General features: G+C 52.5%; 1 protein-coding gene across 1 annotated transcript in view; it reads left to right on the forward strand.

Moving 5' to 3' along the window:
• Window positions 1-1,951: 1,951 nt before the first annotated feature.
• The window catches only part of LOC119095154 (putative G-protein coupled receptor Mth-like 1), a gene marked incomplete at its 3' end in the record, with an annotated part of 35,618 nt that continues 18,172 nt past the window's right edge, over window positions 1,952-19,397 (forward strand). Inside the window, exons 1-3 of the mRNA XM_037218035.1 lie at window positions 1,952-3,282; window positions 4,246-4,537; window positions 12,974-13,052. Of these exons, the coding sequence (XP_037073930.1) occupies window positions 2,275-3,282; window positions 4,246-4,537; window positions 12,974-13,052 (1,379 nt within the window). The remainder of the gene's footprint in view (window positions 3,283-4,245; window positions 4,538-12,973; window positions 13,053-19,397) is intronic.

A 19,397-nucleotide genomic window follows, 5' to 3' on the forward strand; every position in this document is an offset into this window, starting at 1 on the left:
TCTTCAGTTAAAGTACTGCAACGATCGATGCCTAGCCAACGAACATCGTTGAGCGTCAAAACATGCCTAAACCTGCAAGCAGCCGATTCCAAGACTTCGGATGCATCATCTCAGCACCAACAGACCACGCTTCACGCTGCCTTGCGTGACCGGCTCGACTCACCCCACATCAGACCCGTCACCTTACCAACAGCAGTCGGACTACAAACTCTAGCGAGCCGGTAAACTGCGCGTGCGTAAAGTCTGGAAGAACGACAATAAGCTAAAAAGTCTCTGGCGAAATATTCTATCTCGAAGCGCAAGTGTTCGAGAGGGGGGGGCTAGGTGTCTGCACGTCTGGGTTTCAAGGAGTCTCAATTTACAGGTCTCAGTTTCAAGGGGTCTGCGCGCAAAAAAAGTGTTTTACGAAATCGAATGTTTACTGTGTGAAAAATTATTAGTCCTATCCGTTTGAGATATAATGAACACATGCGAGACGCTAAAACTAAAACAGAGAACATCCCTTCGGCGACCAGTTTTTGACAAAACATACTCAGGCTAAAATCCAGGGAGGCACGGACCCTGTACCCGTTTTAGAGCTCAAAGTCATCAACATAGCTCTGGACCATCCAGACAGGAAAATAAGTGAGTCCATTCTTATGAGAAGTCGGCGACCAGACCTTAACGTGCAGGGCTCATCATGGCCGATTATGCGAATGTGATAAGTGCCTTGATGTGTGATGCGTGCATTACTTAAAGTCGTTTACATGTAAGAATGACGCCTGATGCGTGACGCGCGACGCTTGTTTAATTGAAATCGTTTGCATGTTCACGTGATGCGTAATGCGTGATGTTTGTTTGCTTCAAATCGCTTGCGTGTAAGAATGATGCGTGATGCGTGATGTCTGTTAACTTGAATTTGTTTCATGCACACGTATTTTTTACGCGTTTTGCTTTCTTGTTGGATATATACCGCATCGTAATAATGACTGGCAATTGCTCCTTGCCCAATTTCCTGAATGCTGGCGACTTGAAAAAAACTGTGGCTTGCTGTTTGCAAAAATAAAACTGAAACATCGATCGGGATCGGCAAAAAATTTTGATTGTACTACTAAAATTTATTTCGATAAGGGCACGTAGCCGAAATATTAAGGCAACTATCTCTCCTTTCTCCTGGTTTTTCTACGAAAATGAGGCTAAGAGTGCTGTTCATGTACATAATTCCCTCGGTTTGGCCTGCGTCAGAGCTCGTTAAACATAAAAAGGTCATGGCAGCTGTAAAGGATTTGGCGGAGAGGCAGAGGTGCGGCGTTGCCGTAGTAATCCGGGGTTGTCCGCACCGTCCGGGGTTGTTGTAATCCGGGGTTGGCCGCACCGTTGGGACTAACCCGTCACAACCCCGGATTACTACACCACCGTCACCGTTACACCGTCGGGACTAACCCGTCTGGCTGCCAAACTGTGAGGCCGGCCGGGGGACTATGTCGTTTTAGCTGTCGGTGCTTGGAGGGTGATCCCAGCGGACGCGGCCGTGAGGCCAGCTTATGGGTAATGTCCACAGCCTGCCCCGGGCTGTAAGGTGATGGGAGGATATAGGAGGGGGCAGTGAATGGGGCTGATACTGGTGGTTGTGACTCACAACTCCCAAGTCCATGAGTTTATCCAACCTGCGTCGAGTTCTATTTCAGTCTTGCTGAATCTTATATGATGCTAAAATTATCGCATGACGAATGCACATTGGAGACCTGAATTACATTCACTTGTCGACCTGTCATGAAGCCCTCGCCAGCGTCTCACCACCGTAAAGCTTTAAGGGATCCGACCAGAAATTCCGCACCAACGATTGCAACTCACGGGCCGGCCGTGCCGCGGCGCCACAGTCGCGGCCGCAATAACCGCCGCTCCGCCGCTCTGCCCCCTCTCGCAGCAACCGGTCGGCCGGCCGCCGGCGGACCAGCCCGTGCCGCGCAGTGCAGCTGGACGGTCGCCGCGGCTCTGCGGGGGCAGAGCGGCGGAGCGGAGCGCCGCTGCCTTCGCCAACCCTTGAGAAAGCGGACCCCGGGCGGTCAGCGGCCGGATCTCGACTGGGGCTGCTCGGGCCAGCGTGCCGCGCGTGACGCCGCGCACCGGACGCCGCGAGCGGGTGAGAGTGGGCGTCAGCGTCGCAGCGGCGAGGGGGAGACGGTTCTGAGCCGTGGGTTTAGTGGATCGCGGGCAGTGCAGTGTCGGCGCTTCAAACGGTGCGAGGCAACGGGGCCACGTGCTGACTCAATACATTTGGATCTCTCCCTTGCGATGAAGGCCCAGAGCGGATGCAGACTGGCGGCCGGCGCGCTCCGCCTGCTGGTGGCGCTCTCCTGCGCAGGTGCCTCGCTCCAGAAAGATCCCGCCTCACTCCAGGGCGTGGTCAACTCCTCGTCCTCCGTCGGTAAGCCGCGTCCTCTTCCGGATAACCTGCCGATCCTGCGGTGGCGGCAGCGCGGCCTCGTCACCAAGTGCTGTCCAGAGGACGCGGCGCTGGTGCGGCGGCCGGGCCGGCCGACCCCCGCCTGCGAGCCTGTGCCGGTCGCGCACCGGTGGCAGCCGCGCCTACTGAACGGCCGCACGCACGTGCTCAGCCCGCCCGACGACCGCTCCGCCGTGGCAGAGGGGAACGTCACCTGCGAGTCGGACCAGTTTTGGGTGAACTCGGCGGAGGCTGGCGGCGAATTCGAGCTGCTCAACACGGGACATCTGTACCTGCGGCGCTCGGACGCGCTCATCGAGCCGGGCACGTTCTGCGCCGACCTCCTCCTCAGCCTCCCCGGCGCCTCGGGCCTGCTCTCCAACGCGACCGCGGACGGCTCCTCGGAAGCGAACGTGACCTCGGACTTGACCCTGGACCTGACCTCCGCGACCTCGAGCGTGGTGGCCCGCGTCTGTACCGTGTCGCTGCAGGATCGTGCATCGCTGCTCGATCCGGAAGACCTGCGCCCGGCCTGCCTCCGCGGCACATGCCTCCGCAAGTGTTGCCCGCGCGGGCTCAAGGCGCTCCGTGAGGGCCTCACGTGCGTGCCGCAGACGGGGCCGGCCCCCTGGCGACCAGCCTTCCACCACGCGCTGACGCAGCCGCTGAAGAGGACCGAGTATCACACCGTGCACGGCAACGCCCTTTGCCGCACGGCCAACAACAGCCTTGGGAAGGTGTTCGCCCTGGAGCCGAAGTACTACAGTGAGGACGCCTTCTTTCTGCAGGAAGATGGGCGGTTGTGGGTGCCTGACCAGCACGTCACCATCGAGCTGGCCGACTTCTGCGTGGACCAGGTCAGCCGCGGTGCGGTGCGGGGTCACGGTAAGGCCACGGCAGGTCACTCTGGGTTCTGCTGGAGCAGGGCGCGTGAACAGCGCTGTTGAGAACTGGGATGGTCCTAGGCCGCTCCCGTGGACCGGCTCTGGGTATATCCCCTCCCGGCTGGCGGGTTTATAGACTCTGAGCTGTCTTACCGGGCAGGCTCAAAGATTTGCGTAGTTACAGCTGCCTACGGGCTTCCGACAGCACGAGAGCGGACTCCACTTAAAGTTGACTCACGTAACGCATCACCACAGTACACACACCAAGCTTCCACGAAACTAAAAGCACCCTTTCCCTTCTCATCCTGCTCCCACCCATAACAGACTTATGTTGGCACTTCCTATGCGAAACATTGCTTGGCGGAGCGCTGATGTTGTTCCTGTCCACATGTACGGTCGAATGCTTTGCATCCGGATGTTTGCTACCATATTTGTCTGGTATATTTAGTGTCCGTCGGTGCGTTGTGCATCGTGGTGACCGTATGATAAATGGTAGAGCCCAGCAGCAGGCGAGCCCACCTCATGCCACGTCACGAATTTGCGACCTGCTTCACATCTTGGTCCCGAGTACTGGACTTCCAGCCTCTGTAAAGCGAACAGCGCACCCCATTGTGTATCAGTCCAGGTCATGCTGTTTTCACCGCGAACGCATCTCCAGCTGTGAGTAACACCTGGCCTGACCTGACATGACCTGAGCACACGACACCACGTCACCTGGCCGTCGCCTGGCAGTCACCCAACTTGACCTGACCGAAATTGTCCGGATCCAACGTGACACGAAGCGGCCCTGACCGGCCCGACCCACCCTGGCCTGATCTAGCCTGGCACGACCCGAACCGACCTGAGCTGACAATGGCCGACACAATCTTACCGGCCGGACCTGACCCTACCTGACCTGACCCTACCTGACCTGACCCGACCTGACCCACTCCCCAGGTGGAGTACCACCACGAGGGCCGTACGTTCGACGCCCACTTCGCCATCGTCTGCTTCGGCGATCCGGGCACCCAGATCAACGTGGGCAACTACGTGTACCGCTGTCTGCTGCTCGTGTCCACCCTGTTCCTCCTGGCGACCTTCGCCGTGTATTCGGCCGTGCCCGAGCTGCGCAACCTGCACGGTCGCTGCCTGATGTCTCACGTGGCAGCGCTCTTCACCGCCTACGTGTGTAACCTGGCCAGCCAGCTGCAGCCCGTCTACTCCAGCATGGCCGCCTGCCAGCTGACAGGTGGGTGTAGTCTGACGCTCGGAAGGGGGTGTAAGCGGTGTGGGGGAATCAAGAGGGTGTAAAGGGCATGGAAGATGCGAGAGAGAGAGAGAGAGAGAGAGAGAGAGAGAGAGAGAGAGAGAGAGAGAGAGAGAGAGGGGGGGGGGGGGAGAGGGAGAGAGAGAGAGGAGAGAGAAAGAGAGTGAGTGAAAGGAGAAAGAGAGAGCAGATCGTTTTAAAGACGCCGAGAGTGTTTCTTATTGGTTAGTCGTGGAATAAAAAACATGTTTTTAACATACATTAATTTTTAGCTTCTTGTGCATGCAAAAATACATAGTTTGTGATACTAATGCGCGACAAGAGCTTCTGCAACTTTTGATATGGTCTTGTATGACAACCAAGACACGTGACGAACACAGCGGAACAACAAAGAAATGCGAGCGAGACTGAGGGAAGTCGTTTGTTGCTGGGGTAGCCCGGTGCCATTTTCCGGGAGCATCTAGCGTAACTTAAATCGTCGAGCCGAACTCCAGGTAACTTCCAGGTAGATCCCGCACCCACAAGGACACCCCGTAGGACAGGTTGCCGACGGGTTGTGAGACGTGTTGTGGGACGGGTTGTGAAACGGGTTGTGAGACGCGTTGTGAGACGGGTTGTCATTATTTTTCGCGGCACGCCGTCGTAACATTCCCACAGGCAATTCCGTTATTCTGAGCGGTGACCAGCACCGATGGTGTGGGGCTGTAATGTTAGCCAACTCCCTGACGGCGTGCAAACCATCGGACCAGACGAAGCCGCAGGGTGAACTGTTGCATGTCAAGCACGCTGTGCAACTTGCCGACTGTGGCAGTTTGCATGTTTTCGTTTGGGGCGTGGATCGCACAACGTCAGAGTTGTCACGCACATACATGTGACAGAAAAGGCCAGCGACGTTCAAGGTTGAGACCAGAGCACCATAGCTATGAGACACGCAATGCATCACGGGAGTGCTAGCTCTAACATGTTTATTTTTGCTCGGAACGTTCGGTCTCTGGGCCTCATAAAAGTGGTCTTTGGGCCTTATATACGGCAGAAACAACGTTCTATTTCACTCGACTGTTGAATTAATGGCTCACAGGTGTCTGCTGGTGGACTGCAGATTATTAATGTGCGAGTTTCGGCTTTTGAACTTCACCAATGCAGCTGCTGTGCCGTGCTGCGGATTTAGTTTGGCAAAGCGCTGCGTTTCTGGTCATAAGGTTGTGCCAAACCCTCCCAGGGACAAGTCCACCTCATTGTCCTCAAACTATCCGCCTTGTTAACTATTTATTTCTAGCGACAGTTACCCCACTTCATCACGGTCTTCGTTGCATTGAACCGGCTTGAGCTAGATTGTCACATCTTAATTGATACGCCCCGCTCGAACTTGCCGATTGAGTGGGTCCGGAGCTCTGGGCAGGGGCGTTAACAAACATCGGCAACTAGATGAAGCGCGACGTGCCACCTTCGGAAATGGATCACGCGCCCGGAATTAGCTGGAGACCAGAGTGAGACGTTTCGGCTGTTGGTCACTATGACGGCCGGGTCTGTGAAGATGGTCTGCGCGCCCGGCGGATGTCCGTCGCTAGCAATACGCGACCTTACGTCCCACGGTCAGTAGTTCACGCCACATCCGACAATCGCGCAAAAACAGGCGCACAGAGCGATGTTAGTAGAGCGTTTTTTACTCGTTGTCTCCAGTGAAGCGCCCGCGTCATGGCTGACGCATAGTGGCCGCGTTGGACCCTCATTCACGTTCCACCGAAATGATGTTGCCCGTTCAGACGAAGCGCACGGCGCAACCGACATTCCATGGACGTCTCTTTTGTTGACGCCATTTCAATGATTAGGTACCGCGTGACAGGCTCCCGGGTCTGGCGACGCCACGATATGTGAAACACAGGCTGGCATTCTCTGCGACACAGTTGGCTGGCACACAGGCTGGCACTCTTTGACACAGTTGGCTGGCACACAGGCTGGCACTCTTTGACACAGTTGGCTGGCACACAGGCTGGCACTCTCTGTGACACAGTTGGCTGGCACACAGGCTGGCACTCTGTGTGACAAAGTTGGCTGGCACACAGGCTGGCACTCTCTGTGACACAGTTGGCTGGCACACAGGCTGACACTCTCTGTGACACAGTTGGCTGGCACACAGGCTGACACTCTCTGTGACACAGTTGACTGCCACAGGCTGGCACTCTCTGTGACACAGTTGGCTGGCACACAGGCTGGCACTCTGTGTGGCACAGTTGGCTGACATACAGGCTGTCACTCGTCTGCTGCACGCCATATCAGTTCATGAACCAGCTGATCATGACGTGTTGTTTGTGGATTATTCAGAGGTAGCCTCGCATGTCCTCACGCCATGATAACGGTGGACCAGTGAGACATGACTTTTGAGCAATATTGCAAGCGGAGAATTTATCCGCATTGCTTAAAAACTCCGAACCATTCGGTTTAGCACATAGGGATATTAGTTAACATTGGTTTATCACGTAGTCTACTAATCCCTGCTGTTATTGATATGGCCCCGACCCTCAACGCATAATAGACGGGTGAGACTACTGATCTGGAAAAAATCAATGACGTCCCCGCGCATGACCACGAGAGCCAAAAAAAAAATGGAACCCGATCCATCAGGATCTGAATTATTCAGCATAGCGATAGCAATAACACAATGGTGCATAATTTCAGAGTCCAATTATATTACTAATCCATGTGCAAATAAGTACTGCTGCATGTGTGTCATATAATGCATACACTCGTTGCATGACTTTTCTGTCACGCACAATAGTTAGGATGGCCTTGTTTAACGATTAATGCTTTGATTGTCTTGTGAAAATGGCAGACTGCAATTTTTTAGTCGCTGTATATGTACAGTCACGACCACGTAAAACGCCGTTCGGAGCAAGCCTCAACTGAGAGGCAGTCAGTTGGTCCAATTTCCTGAAAACATCCCGTACTTGATCCAACTTAATACAATGTTCATTACGCGGCCGGCGAAATCGAACATTTCACAATCGTGCAATGGTGGTGTCACATACCAGCCTAGCAGCAGCCTGGCCTTACGTTCCACAGCACGGACGCCCTTCACCATTGGTGTATCGCCGGCCGTAAATCCGGGCACAGCTGACGTGACCAGCGCTGTGCAGCGCTGTGTTATTCGCACGCAGCCCCCTGTCCCCGATATGCCGCCCAGGCGGGGCGCTCTTAGCACGTAACCGGCCGCTGTCTGAGGCGCCATCAGGCTCCGGTCTGTTGTCCGGATCAAACTACACCTGGCGTCGTATGACGAGCTGGAGTTCGTGTTAAGCCCTGGTATCTTTGCGATCTTTACTAAGCGATCGTGATGGATCAGCGTGCGTCTATATCATCACCGCAGTTGCGTGCCTCGGGGAATCATTTAATGGTGGTGTGCATTTGCTGGCGCTTCCTGTTCTCCGCGTGTGTAGCAATGCCTCGTCAACCCGGCTAGTAGCGCAACGTTTCATTATCTCTCTCAAGCGCGTATTTGCGTCTTGCGCCTTGAAGACCTGCATCACGAGGTGAACGCAAGAAGCAGAAAATAATTCGGAAAGTCATGTGGCGTTCGGGGATGCTGTACCGCGGATGTAAAAAACGCATGACGTATTCGTAAGATACACTGCGTCAATACAGACGATAAGTTATGTGTGATAAAACCGAAAGACTGAACTTCAAGCGTCCATTAGAAAAAGGTGGATCTAAATAGGCTCATGTTACAAATCTTACAAATGTTGCATGTTATAAATGCCACAAACTAGTCTTGTAGTCAATTCTGGTTTGACTGTCATGTGCGCTTTAAGTGTAATGAATGCTGGATTGAACCAATCGAAAGGCAGATTGGCATGAAATTTCCGGTCTCATTGAACGCCAGGGTACGCGAGAACTGGCCAATGCGTTCGGCGACGCGTTAGTCATTCAGTAAATGCCATCCAGGCTGTGCAGCCAATGAAGCCCACCGGATGCGAATAAAGGGCAAGACTGTTTGATCCGAGCCAAAGCCGCGCTTGCCCGGCCGTAATTCCTGGCCATGAGGGATGCAAATCGAGATCAGGCCTCTTCGGCAAATGTTACACTATCACTACACTGTGTTACACTATGTAACACTATGTATTACACTGTTACACTATGTTACACTATCCAGCATTCAAGGAAACGAACCATCGATTTGTTACTGCAACCAGATGAAAGGCGTCGAGCTTGACTTCGCTATTTTCTGAGACGAATTACGCCAGGCCTTGCCTGTTCAGGCCTTCTCACCGGTACCAGATGGAACGCATGCCCACTTAATATTTGAAGAAAGGTCTTTGCATACGCGTCCCTTGGGCATTTGCCAACTTCAGCATCGCCCTACTGCTGCTCTAAACTCTGCTCACACCACCATCTCTGGCGACGCATCGCCATGTCGGCCTATGATGCATTTGGCCTAATTTGGCCTAGTTTGGCAATTTGACCCACCATGGCGATGGCGTGGCTGTCTCGGCCGCTCAGTCTGCTGGCGTCCCTGCGCGGCGTGCAGGTGGCCGCCGGAGGGCGCTGGCTGGCGTGCCGTAGACCAGTCATCATTCATCACCGGGACTGGGGCGTCGGTCGGCGCATGACCCCGACAGCGAGTAATCTGCGGTGTCAGCGCTGGCTGCTACCGCGGCACCAGTGCAGTGATGTCGGTGGAATCATCAATGCTCGAAGGCCCTTGTTCCGTACAAATTTGCCTTTACACGGTTTCCTTTTTTTGTGAAATGTCGGCTATGCTGTCCTGTCTCTGAGCTTCTGTTTTTTTTTCTCAATGATTCGGTTCCCTGTCGAGTTTCCCTTTAGATTTATGTTTTGTTTAGTTAACCGTCCCTGCGACCCCGGCCCTACGGCCAGCCCGGAAACTGCGCCACATGTGTCGTGTTCTGCGCAGGGCCGCGCCGCCCGGTAACCGGGCAGTCGTCTCGCGAGCGCCGCCAGGGAGAGGAAGCGTATGTCCTCTTCCTGGCCCGATACCCAAACCTCAAAATACAGCATCAGCCGACGGATGCGTATTGACGAACGATCGAACGATACCGAACAGCCCTCTTGATTGATATCTTTCTGAGGATTTTGTTATATTGGTGGGTGGTGTTGTGGTGGGTGGTGGTGGGGGGGGGGGGGGGGGGTGCACACACTTCTATTAATGTTTTGAGGTGTGCTCAATATACTATCGAGGGAACGCCGCCTAAATGAAGAATGTTAGCGCGAAAATTAGGCCTGGCTGCATCCTTCACAAAATCCGTCTTAAGCTACCGTCTCCATGAGGCAGGACTGAAAGCGTGTTTAATACTTCCGTTCTACGGCTGATGGTTTGGAGAGATCATGTAGCTCACTCCTGAACCGTTCCTCTCACCCCGGATCTCTCCGTGGTTTTCCCTTCCGTGAGCGTGTCTTTCCGGAAAAGGCTTGGAGATAGGACTGTGTTGCATGCGAAGTTATAATAGCTGGGGTTGGGAAGTGTGGGCTGCTAGATATATTTGTTCACTGTTCGACATTTCACATTATACCTGAACGCCGTGCTTTGTTTTATTTAATTTTGTAGTGTCGTGAACAACGCTTGATCTCCCGTTTCCCCACCTTTCCCCCACGTGGCTTCCAACAAAACCGGTCGGTCGCACGAGCCTCCTAGTCCGGTTACTGAGGCCGATCCTGGAGCTCCCAGACCGCTGCGGCTGATGTTCTGTGTAAAACCTCATCGACTCAGTCTTGTCTATGATCTTTCCGAAGTTCCAAAGTCAGGAAAGCAAAATCCATTGGTTACTAACACTCTTATACGACGCAACTTTTGATTTGGTTGATACTCTTCTAAGACGCAACTTCTTATGTGTGTAGCGTCCTTCTCATTTGTGTCATAGTGTCTGTGCCGCCAAATGTTGTTTCTGCGCGTGGCTTTGTCTATGCCTGTGTCTACGACACGGTTTGCAGCGTTCTCAACATTTTTTAAAAAGAGCGAAGCATTGTCAAAACTTTTAGACATGGTCAGATCAGCAGCAGATTGGCTTCTTATCTTATCATACGGGTCCTATGACAAGAACATTTGGAGATGACGTAAAAATTTCAGCGGCCAGCCAAGAGCCTAGACTGCTGAATGAGACGTCACTGTCACCGCAAGGGGATTCCGATGGCTAGGAACGGTGCTACCAGCCCATTGTTGTATGATAGGCAACAGCGGTATTTTATACTGATGGTGAGCCTTTGCAATCGAAGCAGACAGGGAAAACATTGGGATTGGCGCAAATGGCCTGTGTACCACACATGCTGCTACATACAAATGTATTCCATTCAAAGTAAGCGCGGTTACGTTGGTAAGATTATTCTGTGCATCCAAAAGCTTCCCCTGAAGCAGCCTTGCCCTGCTTCTGCGCCGTGCTTCAATATTAACCGTCACCAAAACGTCAAGTGACACGTGTTCACCAACAAAGACGTCTCGTTCGAAGGTCACCTCCAGTTTCATCCGAGTCACGGTGTGTCGTCGCCGCGCGCAGTGACCCGGAACTAACGTCTGCTCACCGCGTTAACTTTGTCTCCGCCAGATCCCCCACCCCCCGAGTTCCCCTTGAATGACCTCCCTGATTGGGGCGTCTAGTGTCTAATCCTGCAGGCTCACCCACTCACGACAAAGTATAACCGCGGCGGAAAGTGCAGGCCTCCAGTGAAACGAACCGGCGTGGGGCGAGGCTCAAGCGGGCGTCTTTGGCGGACTGCTCGCTCGGTTTTTCCAGGCTCTCTCGTGGCGGCCGGAGATGCGGTGTCTAAACTGCAAAAATTTCGTGGGGTCGTCAGCCGGGTTTTTGAGGCGTCATTCGCAGGCGTGACCACGACAGCACGGGCCACGACCATGGGTCTTTCCAGGATTTGACGCCGGAGAGGCGGGCTGCTTTGGGAGTCCGAACTGGTGCTTGGTGGGACCGATGGTCCGGGGGGGGGGGGGGGGCGGGGGTTGGAGCAGTCGGATGCGGGCTGATACGGCTCAACTGGGAGCGCTTCGCCTGGCGGTCATGTACCGAGTGGCCGACTGGGTTCAAATCTGGATCTCGTCCAAAGTTTTCATTGACCCCCGCTGCATTCGACACGCGAGAACGCGACGTTAAGTGACCTGAGGTGTTTATTGCGACGTTAAACCTCAAATGTACTGAACGAGAGCAGTGCTGCTGGTGTCTGGGAAGATCTTTCTCACAGATTTAGCTGAGCATCAGGGAAGAGAAAAGCCAGAGGATGAACTCATCCCCAAGGCTGCAGCCCTGTTCCATGCGTAGACAAGCGATTGTTTTTGTGTTGCTTTTTATATGGAAAGAAGTTGCAACGCACGTTAGATGTAATTGCAGGGAGCCGACAATCTAGCTTAATTTGCTGGTTTAAAGGATGGATGGGACAGAACATCTTCCCGTCTGGTCCCTGCAGTACAGCCCATGGCCGTGTGAAGTGGGAACCCATTGGAAGTTAGGAAGCACTCGAGGATACAGACAACCAAATACAACGGCAGGCTACGTGCCCAAGTGCAACGACCACCCCTCAATATCTGGATTTTCTCAACAGGAGATACATGCTTAATTGTTAGTGAAATCGTCTCGCGTCGTGGCTTCCTAGTGCAAGCTAAGCCACCCTCAACGTGTTTATTCATGGTTTACCCGTGACGTCATCCCGGCTCCAAAAGGGCCGGGACGATCGTGTCATGTGCAAGCGAAAGCTCACGACGACATTCTGAGCGACTATTTAGTGCTACTTGATACCATCGGCCTTCCTAGCAGATGATGTTTCAGATGTCGAGATGGGCTTCGCCAGCATTAATTCCGCAATCAATTTCGCATTGACGTAGCCGGATACATGAATTAATGCAGATGCCGGCGATATATTCCATCGATATTCGCGGCGATACCAGCCATCAGGCAGTCAGCTGTTCCGCGTCGAGCGACACTGTGTGGTGAATGCGGTGGTTTGGTGGTTGGTGATTTGGTTTTTAAGGGCGCGTCGGCATCGGGGCCATTTTGCGTGTGATGAACGTGTATGTCACACATATGTACGTGTATGTATGTGCGTTGACAGAATCCCTTGTGTCTTATCGCTTAGCCAACTAAACAAACTGAGAACACACTTGATGCAACACGTCTGTCGTCAAATCCTACGTGAGGACCCTTTGGTCCTGACGTAATTCCACGTCAAACCCGTGGCAATCGTATGTGGGGGTCGTTTGTGGTCGCGCGTGGTCCGTGTCGGTTGAGTTTGAGTCATACGCGATCACATGCGGTCACATGGTGCGGCGTGTGGGTCGTTCGCGGCCACGCGTGGTCCGTTTCGGTCGAGTGTGTGAATCTTTCTTGGTCACGTGCTGCCCATGTCATGCTCAGTCGCGGCCCGTGACTCACGGGACTTCAGTGACGCCAGCCGGTCCTTATATTGCAGCCCTGGTCATGTACTTCTCCTTCCTGGCCGCCTGCTTCTGGATGAACGTCATGAGCTTCGACATTTGGTTGACATTCAGGTGGGTTCTGAGCTCTCCCGAAGGCAGCGACACAGTCAGGCTTTGTCGTGGACTTGCGGCATTTCTTCGCGACGCCCTTGTCTAGAAAAAAACGATGTGTGCGACCCACCATTCAAGGTCATGTCGTAGTTAGCTCATAAGTGGTGGCGACTGGCGTGGCTACGATATCACATAGTCGTCATAATGACAGCCAGAAAGGAGCTGGCTGCCAAGAGGCAAACAGGAACGAAGATACGTCGGTTGACCGCGGTGCCATATTGATTGAGGGGGATAATGCGACGCAATAATCGTCTTAATTAATGTCATTACCAAAGGTCGTGTTCGTGAATAATATGCCTCCGGTAAGACATGTGCATATTGCTGGGTTTTTCATATATGATGCTAGGTTTACTGGCGTCCGTAACAATTTGTTCTTGGTAAAACCGTGAAACCGTGAAGGCGTTATATGCCATGTTTCCCTATTTTATCATACGGTGGTTTCTGCTACTTCTTGGTGGAACAACTCATCAAAGGAGCCTCAAACGTGGCCTGTTTACATTCTTACGGGCACTAGGCCATGCAATGACACAAGTCTTACTTGTTTGTTTCGAAACCACGGTCATGTATAGCTCATTAGAAATGCATGGTTCTACCAAACTATATTATGATGACCTTAAAATAATTAGAAAGGTGATTGCCGTTAAGAAATATTCCTTTCGAATGAATTTTCGATCACGGACCGCAAGCACGGTGGCATCCATAAAACACTAGATGGCGGCTATTGTTTGCAGCGTTTTTTTTTTCTTAGCACACAAGTGATGAAAAGAAATTTCCTACACTTTGACCGAACAAATGACAGGAAATTACAAGTGATAAAATGCACTAGCCTTGAAAGATGAAGACTACGTGATTCTCTAGGATTTATATATTTCTATTTAGTGGGGTTTCAGTTTACGGGTGCGAAATAATTCACATATTTTGCAAAGGGTCTGGTCTTTTTTGTTTTGCTTGTTTGCAAAATCTTAGGATGTGAACATCAGAGGGGACGTTAATAACACCAACAAGATCAGGATCATCGACTCCATCAGCTAGAGCAACGAAACAAACATAAATCAAATGCGTTCAACCTGGATAGCCATCTTTCTTCACCTTGAGTGGTTGAAGCTTTGCGTGTGAAGATGAAATCAGATGTAAAAAAGTCTAACAGTTATGTTGGTATAGCATGGCAAGACCACAATACTTTGAAAACAATCCAGTTTGGTCCGTTTTCTCGCAACCTGCACGTCCGTGCGGTAAGCGAGCCTGTGACGCATACATGTCGGGTTTTAAAGATAAGTATCTGACGTCTGGCTCAGTGTAGTATGACGTGTTTGATGTGAGGACGAGTGAAAAGTGTATCGTATGTTGGTGAATGAATAGGACCCATTCGACTACGGCCTAACGGTTACGGCCTAACGAGCCCTAGACAAAAAAGAACAAAACTCCTGGAACCTCCATTGGTGATCGTTTTCTTTCTGCACACCAAAGCTATGAGATTCAGTATGATGAGAAGCCCTTGGCTGCTAAGATTTTGTAAAAAAGTTCAAGGGCCACTCCCATTACAAGATATGCAAATTAATCCACTTACACAAAATGAACTCCCTACTAAATAAAAGCGTTTAATCCCGAAGAGTCGTGTGGTCTTCATCTGTGCAAAGCTAGTGTATTTCATTGCCTGTGATTTCTTGTAATTTGTTCGGCCAAAGTTTGGGAAATATATGGCATTTCATCACATGGATTCTGAAGAGAAATCTTGTCAGCACTGGCTAGAACAGCATGCACTGGCAGACACTGGTGTATGTTTTATATCTGTACATCTCGAATCTGTGGGCGAGGTCCGTAACCGAAAACTCATTTAAAACACGTTTCTCTTAACGACTATCATGTATCTAACTATTACAACGGGGCCATCTTGATTCGATTGAATACCTAGCCTGCAGGACATTTCACAACCCCTGTAACACCCCAAAGTATATTATGCCAGGATGCGGGCAGCTGGCGCAAATCGCGTCTTACGGAATGTTGTGCGCGAGAAATGCCGGAACGCTTTCAAAGCAAGACATCCGTGGGCCCGGGTCCCATCAGCCTGTATATTTAAACACCAGCTTTAGCAGACTACTGCTTGCATGCTTGCTGTACTTGCATCGTCGGATACGAGACAGGAATCGATGACCACACACGTATTGTTACGGACTTGTTAAATGTAACGTAAACAGACTCCATCCAAGACTCAGCTAATCAACTGTTTTCCTATTGCGTCACATTCAGCAGCTACTTGATTAGATGAAGCAGCCACGTGACCATGGCTAGCCTGTCACTGATCCGACTGCATCCATCGCATCCCTCGCGAACCCCTGAAGTCGTCCAAACCCGCGCGACATGCGGACGGGTTGGGCAGCCGGTGCCACGCCGCCGGCTATCTCTGCGGTCAGCTGTTTCCGCCGCGTTTGCAGCCGAAATCTACAGAAGCCAGCCGCCGGAGAGATGTGAAGACCTGCGTCTTTAACTCCCGCCACGGTCGTTTGACCCACGTCAGGGGCGCCCCCAGGCAACAAGGTTTGGAGGATGGGGTGGGACGCCACCGCACGGGTCATTAAGTGCGAGCGGCGTCCTTGTCAGCCAGTGGCCCTAGGGAACTCCGGATAAGGGTCGGCTTGTGCCCTCCAATGCCCATTCTGGGTTTGCCCCTCGTTACTGCACCGACAGGACAGCAGGAGGGTTGCCGGATTTCCCTATAGAGCTAATTGCGGCAGACACTGCGCGCGTGCCGGAACAAAAAGCAAGAAATGGACTCTGCCGCGACTCACGTGTTCGCCGCACCGCATCCACCGCAGAACGATCCGCACTCCCGTCCGCTCATTGGTCTGCACGTGTGTGCGCGGGACGCCATTGGCCGGCGCTCGGAACACTGCCCAAGAATCGTGGCTGCCAGCATGCATGGCGAACCGCCCTCAGCTGTCCCGACGCGTCGCCCCAGGCTACTGACGCTCGCCGCCTCAACAGAAAACAATGGGGTGCGACGGCCCCAGTCCGCGGCCGCCGGCACTGCTCGCGTGATAACGGTGACCCTGCGGCGGCCACCGATCCTCCCTCCCCCCTCCCCCCTCCCCCCCCCCCACACACAAACGCGTCAATACTGGCGCGGGAGGTCATCTCCGGTCGCGTCACTTCTACACGTTGCTCGCCTGATATTTGCCAGATGGATTATTGCGATGCCGCCTGTCCTTAGTGGAAGCTGATGTCGGTATTTGTAGATAGGATCAAGGAGATATTTCATGGAAGGAGGCATGCAAGGGACGTACATGCAAAAACACAATCCCCACCCGCACGCAAGCGGACTTGTGTACTCGTTGTGTGCTGTCTTTACCACTCTAGGCTTGTACCATTACGTTGAAAACAAACGAAAGCCCGAGTTGCCTAAAGTGTCCTAAGTTGCCTAAGTTGCTACCTTTTTATACCAAACACTCTAAAACGCTTGTACATTCTGTACACGTGATCGTCGTCGCAATTTGTGCGGCCAGATAGCTCGACTCGGGGAGATTTTTTTCGATTTATTTCATTTCATTTTTATTTCGGAGATTTGTTTTATTAAGCTCCCACGTGGCACGAAGGATTACACCTCAAATGTCCGTCACGCACGGCCCGCGACAAATATGCCCCAATTCTGCAGCATCTCGAAGGTCATCTGAACAGACATTGGTAAGTCTGACCTTGAGAATTACATGTCGAAGGTCATCTGAACAGACGATGGTTAGTCTGACCTTGAGAATTACATTAGTGAGCGAAGGTGCCCAGCTTCATTTAGCTTTGACACCAGTCCAATTTTGATCATTTAACCACGCAGCTGTTTCGCCCACGCGCCCGGCGGGCAGTGAGATGAGAAGAAATGGCGGCCTGTAATCGCGATATGCCATTTAGTAATGAGTGGACCGAGCCAAAGTCCACCACTTTCCACCTATGATGCGCGAAAGAGAGGCCCTTTCCGTCTTCAACGGTGTTCCGAGACGATTGCGTAAGAATGCTGGAACGTTCGCTTACTTTAATAGCAGCCTCTACTGGAGCGCTCGCCCTCCACTCCCGCTAAGGGCTGTCACGGACGAGCAACTGGGACATCGCCATGGAAAGGCCACGGGACTAACTAGAATCGCGTGTCGCAAATGCTGCACTTAGCGAATAGGCCTTTGCAGGTGAACGCTCTCTCAAGATAAAGTGATACGGCTTAATCCCGCCATGCTAACCAGCCTTGATGAATCAGCTGATAAAACTGGGTCCCATTCGCCTCGTGGTTGTAACTGAATAATGCACCAATGGTTGCGTATCGTCCCACGCACGTCGCAGTGAGCAGAAATAAAGCTCCAGTTTCGCTAGTGTGATTGGATTCAGGTGGACCTCAGGGGCTCGGCTGAGGCAGCTCAACATCGAATGGATTCCCAATGGTCAGACTCTCCGCATTGGCTGCATTTGTATATCGGATTACGCCGACGTCTTGATCGCAGCTAAGCATTTCAAGATCCGAAGTTTGCGTGCCTCCAGCTTAAAATGTCCTGTTCGTTCTTATCTATACCTCGTACCCTCCCCTTTGTCCTTTCTACTCCCTCCCTCGCCGCCTCCCCGCCTCGGTGCCTTCGTGTCTCCGGTCGGAATGCGTCGTTGCGTTCTATTTCCCCTTGCCCTCCATTACTCATCTTGCCCCCTACTTCCATCTTTTCCATCCATCTCGCCCCACCTCTTCATGTCCCTCCTCTCCTTCCTCACCCCTCTCTCCCTCGCCCTCTCCTCCCTGCCCTCGCGTTCTCTCCCTGATGCCGCTCGCTGACGCCGGGCGGTGTCACGGTGACTAGGAAGGCGCTGGCCCGCAGACCCCGCGTGACATCGGAATGATCCGGGCGCCTGAGACGGCGGGCCTCCGACAGCGGCGTCATTACGCCGGCCCGCGCCGGGCCGACGAGCTCGACGCGTCGGTATTTGTCTTGGTTCGACGCTAGCTGTCGCCCCGGAGTCATTCGTCTGACCCGCCGGTAGCGACGCCGCTCGGAGTGACCGCGTGGGGTGTTTTGAGCCGCTAGGTTTGCTTTATGGAGCTGCGAGTAGTACAGAGTGTGGGTATCGATCTGATTAGCCGATTCTGATCGAAACCTATCTGCACTTTGGCTGGATCGGAACTGAGGCTCAGTTGAGTGCCGACCATGCAACGAAAAAGGAGCGAAATGCTCACCAAGAATACATTCAAAATTGGTGCTTGCTTCAATGACGCAGTTAGCTGAACAGTCTCCGGTCATGCGTAGTTTCTTACACCCTGCAATTTGTCGGAATTTGGTCGGCAAATTTCCAAACCTGTCGTCGCTACTGGTTGGAGCGCGTCAGAGGCCTTATCCCTAGGATTGTCCCAATTTGTGTGTGATCATTGGACAAGATCAAGTATAAGCTTAATTTGGGGATCACGCGTCCCTGACCGGCCCTCCAGCTTTTTCGTCTAAGCCCTGCTTGAAGCTTCTGCAGCCATTCTGCTGAGCAGACTTTGCTTAATCAGCATGATCGTTTACAGTAATGTGCGATTATCGGGCTTTTTGCGATTATCGTGCTTATACCTTTCTAAACCCAATTGCACACCATTGCCAATCATTGCTAATTGCCGCTGAGATAAATCGCCTGCGTCATTGGGAGCATTTCTGTTTATTGGTGCGCTGTAGTTGTCATTCTACTCTTTTTGGCAACATCTTATCGGTAGCGTTTATCTTTGGTGGTATTTCTCCTCTCATATGTAACGTCTGTGTCCCTCAATGGCGATCGCCCGTCTGTCAGTACCAGTGGTGATTTATATGTACTCATTTGCCATCTCTACCTCCCACCTTGTCCTTTTTCCTCCCAGTGACAGCTTTCATTTTACGCGCGCTCTCCCTCCCATGGGTACCCTATCTCTTCTCATCGGTAACCTCTGTTCTCCAAATTATTAACTGCCACTAGCGCCAATGGCCCCCCCCCAGATGAGAGTAGCGCTAGAGATGAGAGAGATCTATCAGAGATGCGAGGAGCAGCTGAGATCGTCAGCTAGAGAGAGAGATCGCAGGAGAGCGATAGCGAGCGAGAGAGAGAGAGAGCAGATCGAGAAGAGCTAGCTATCCTCTCTCTCTCCTCTCTCTCTCTCTCCTCTCTATCTCTATACTCTCCTCTCTCTCTCTCCTCTCTCCTCTCTCCTCTCTCTCTCTCTCTCTCTCTCTCTCTCTCTCTCTCTCTCTCCTCCTATGGCATATTCACTGCATATTCATATGGCATGGCATGGCATATGGCATTCTATGGCATATCCTCCTCATGATGCATCGTATCATG

Source organism: Pollicipes pollicipes, unplaced genomic scaffold (genome assembly GCF_011947565.3).
Source record: "Pollicipes pollicipes isolate AB1234 unplaced genomic scaffold, Ppol_2.1 Scaffold_4219;HRSCAF=4965_pilon_pilon_pilon, whole genome shotgun sequence".
Classification (NCBI taxonomy): Eukaryota; Metazoa; Arthropoda; class Thecostraca; order Pollicipedomorpha; family Pollicipedidae; genus Pollicipes; species Pollicipes pollicipes.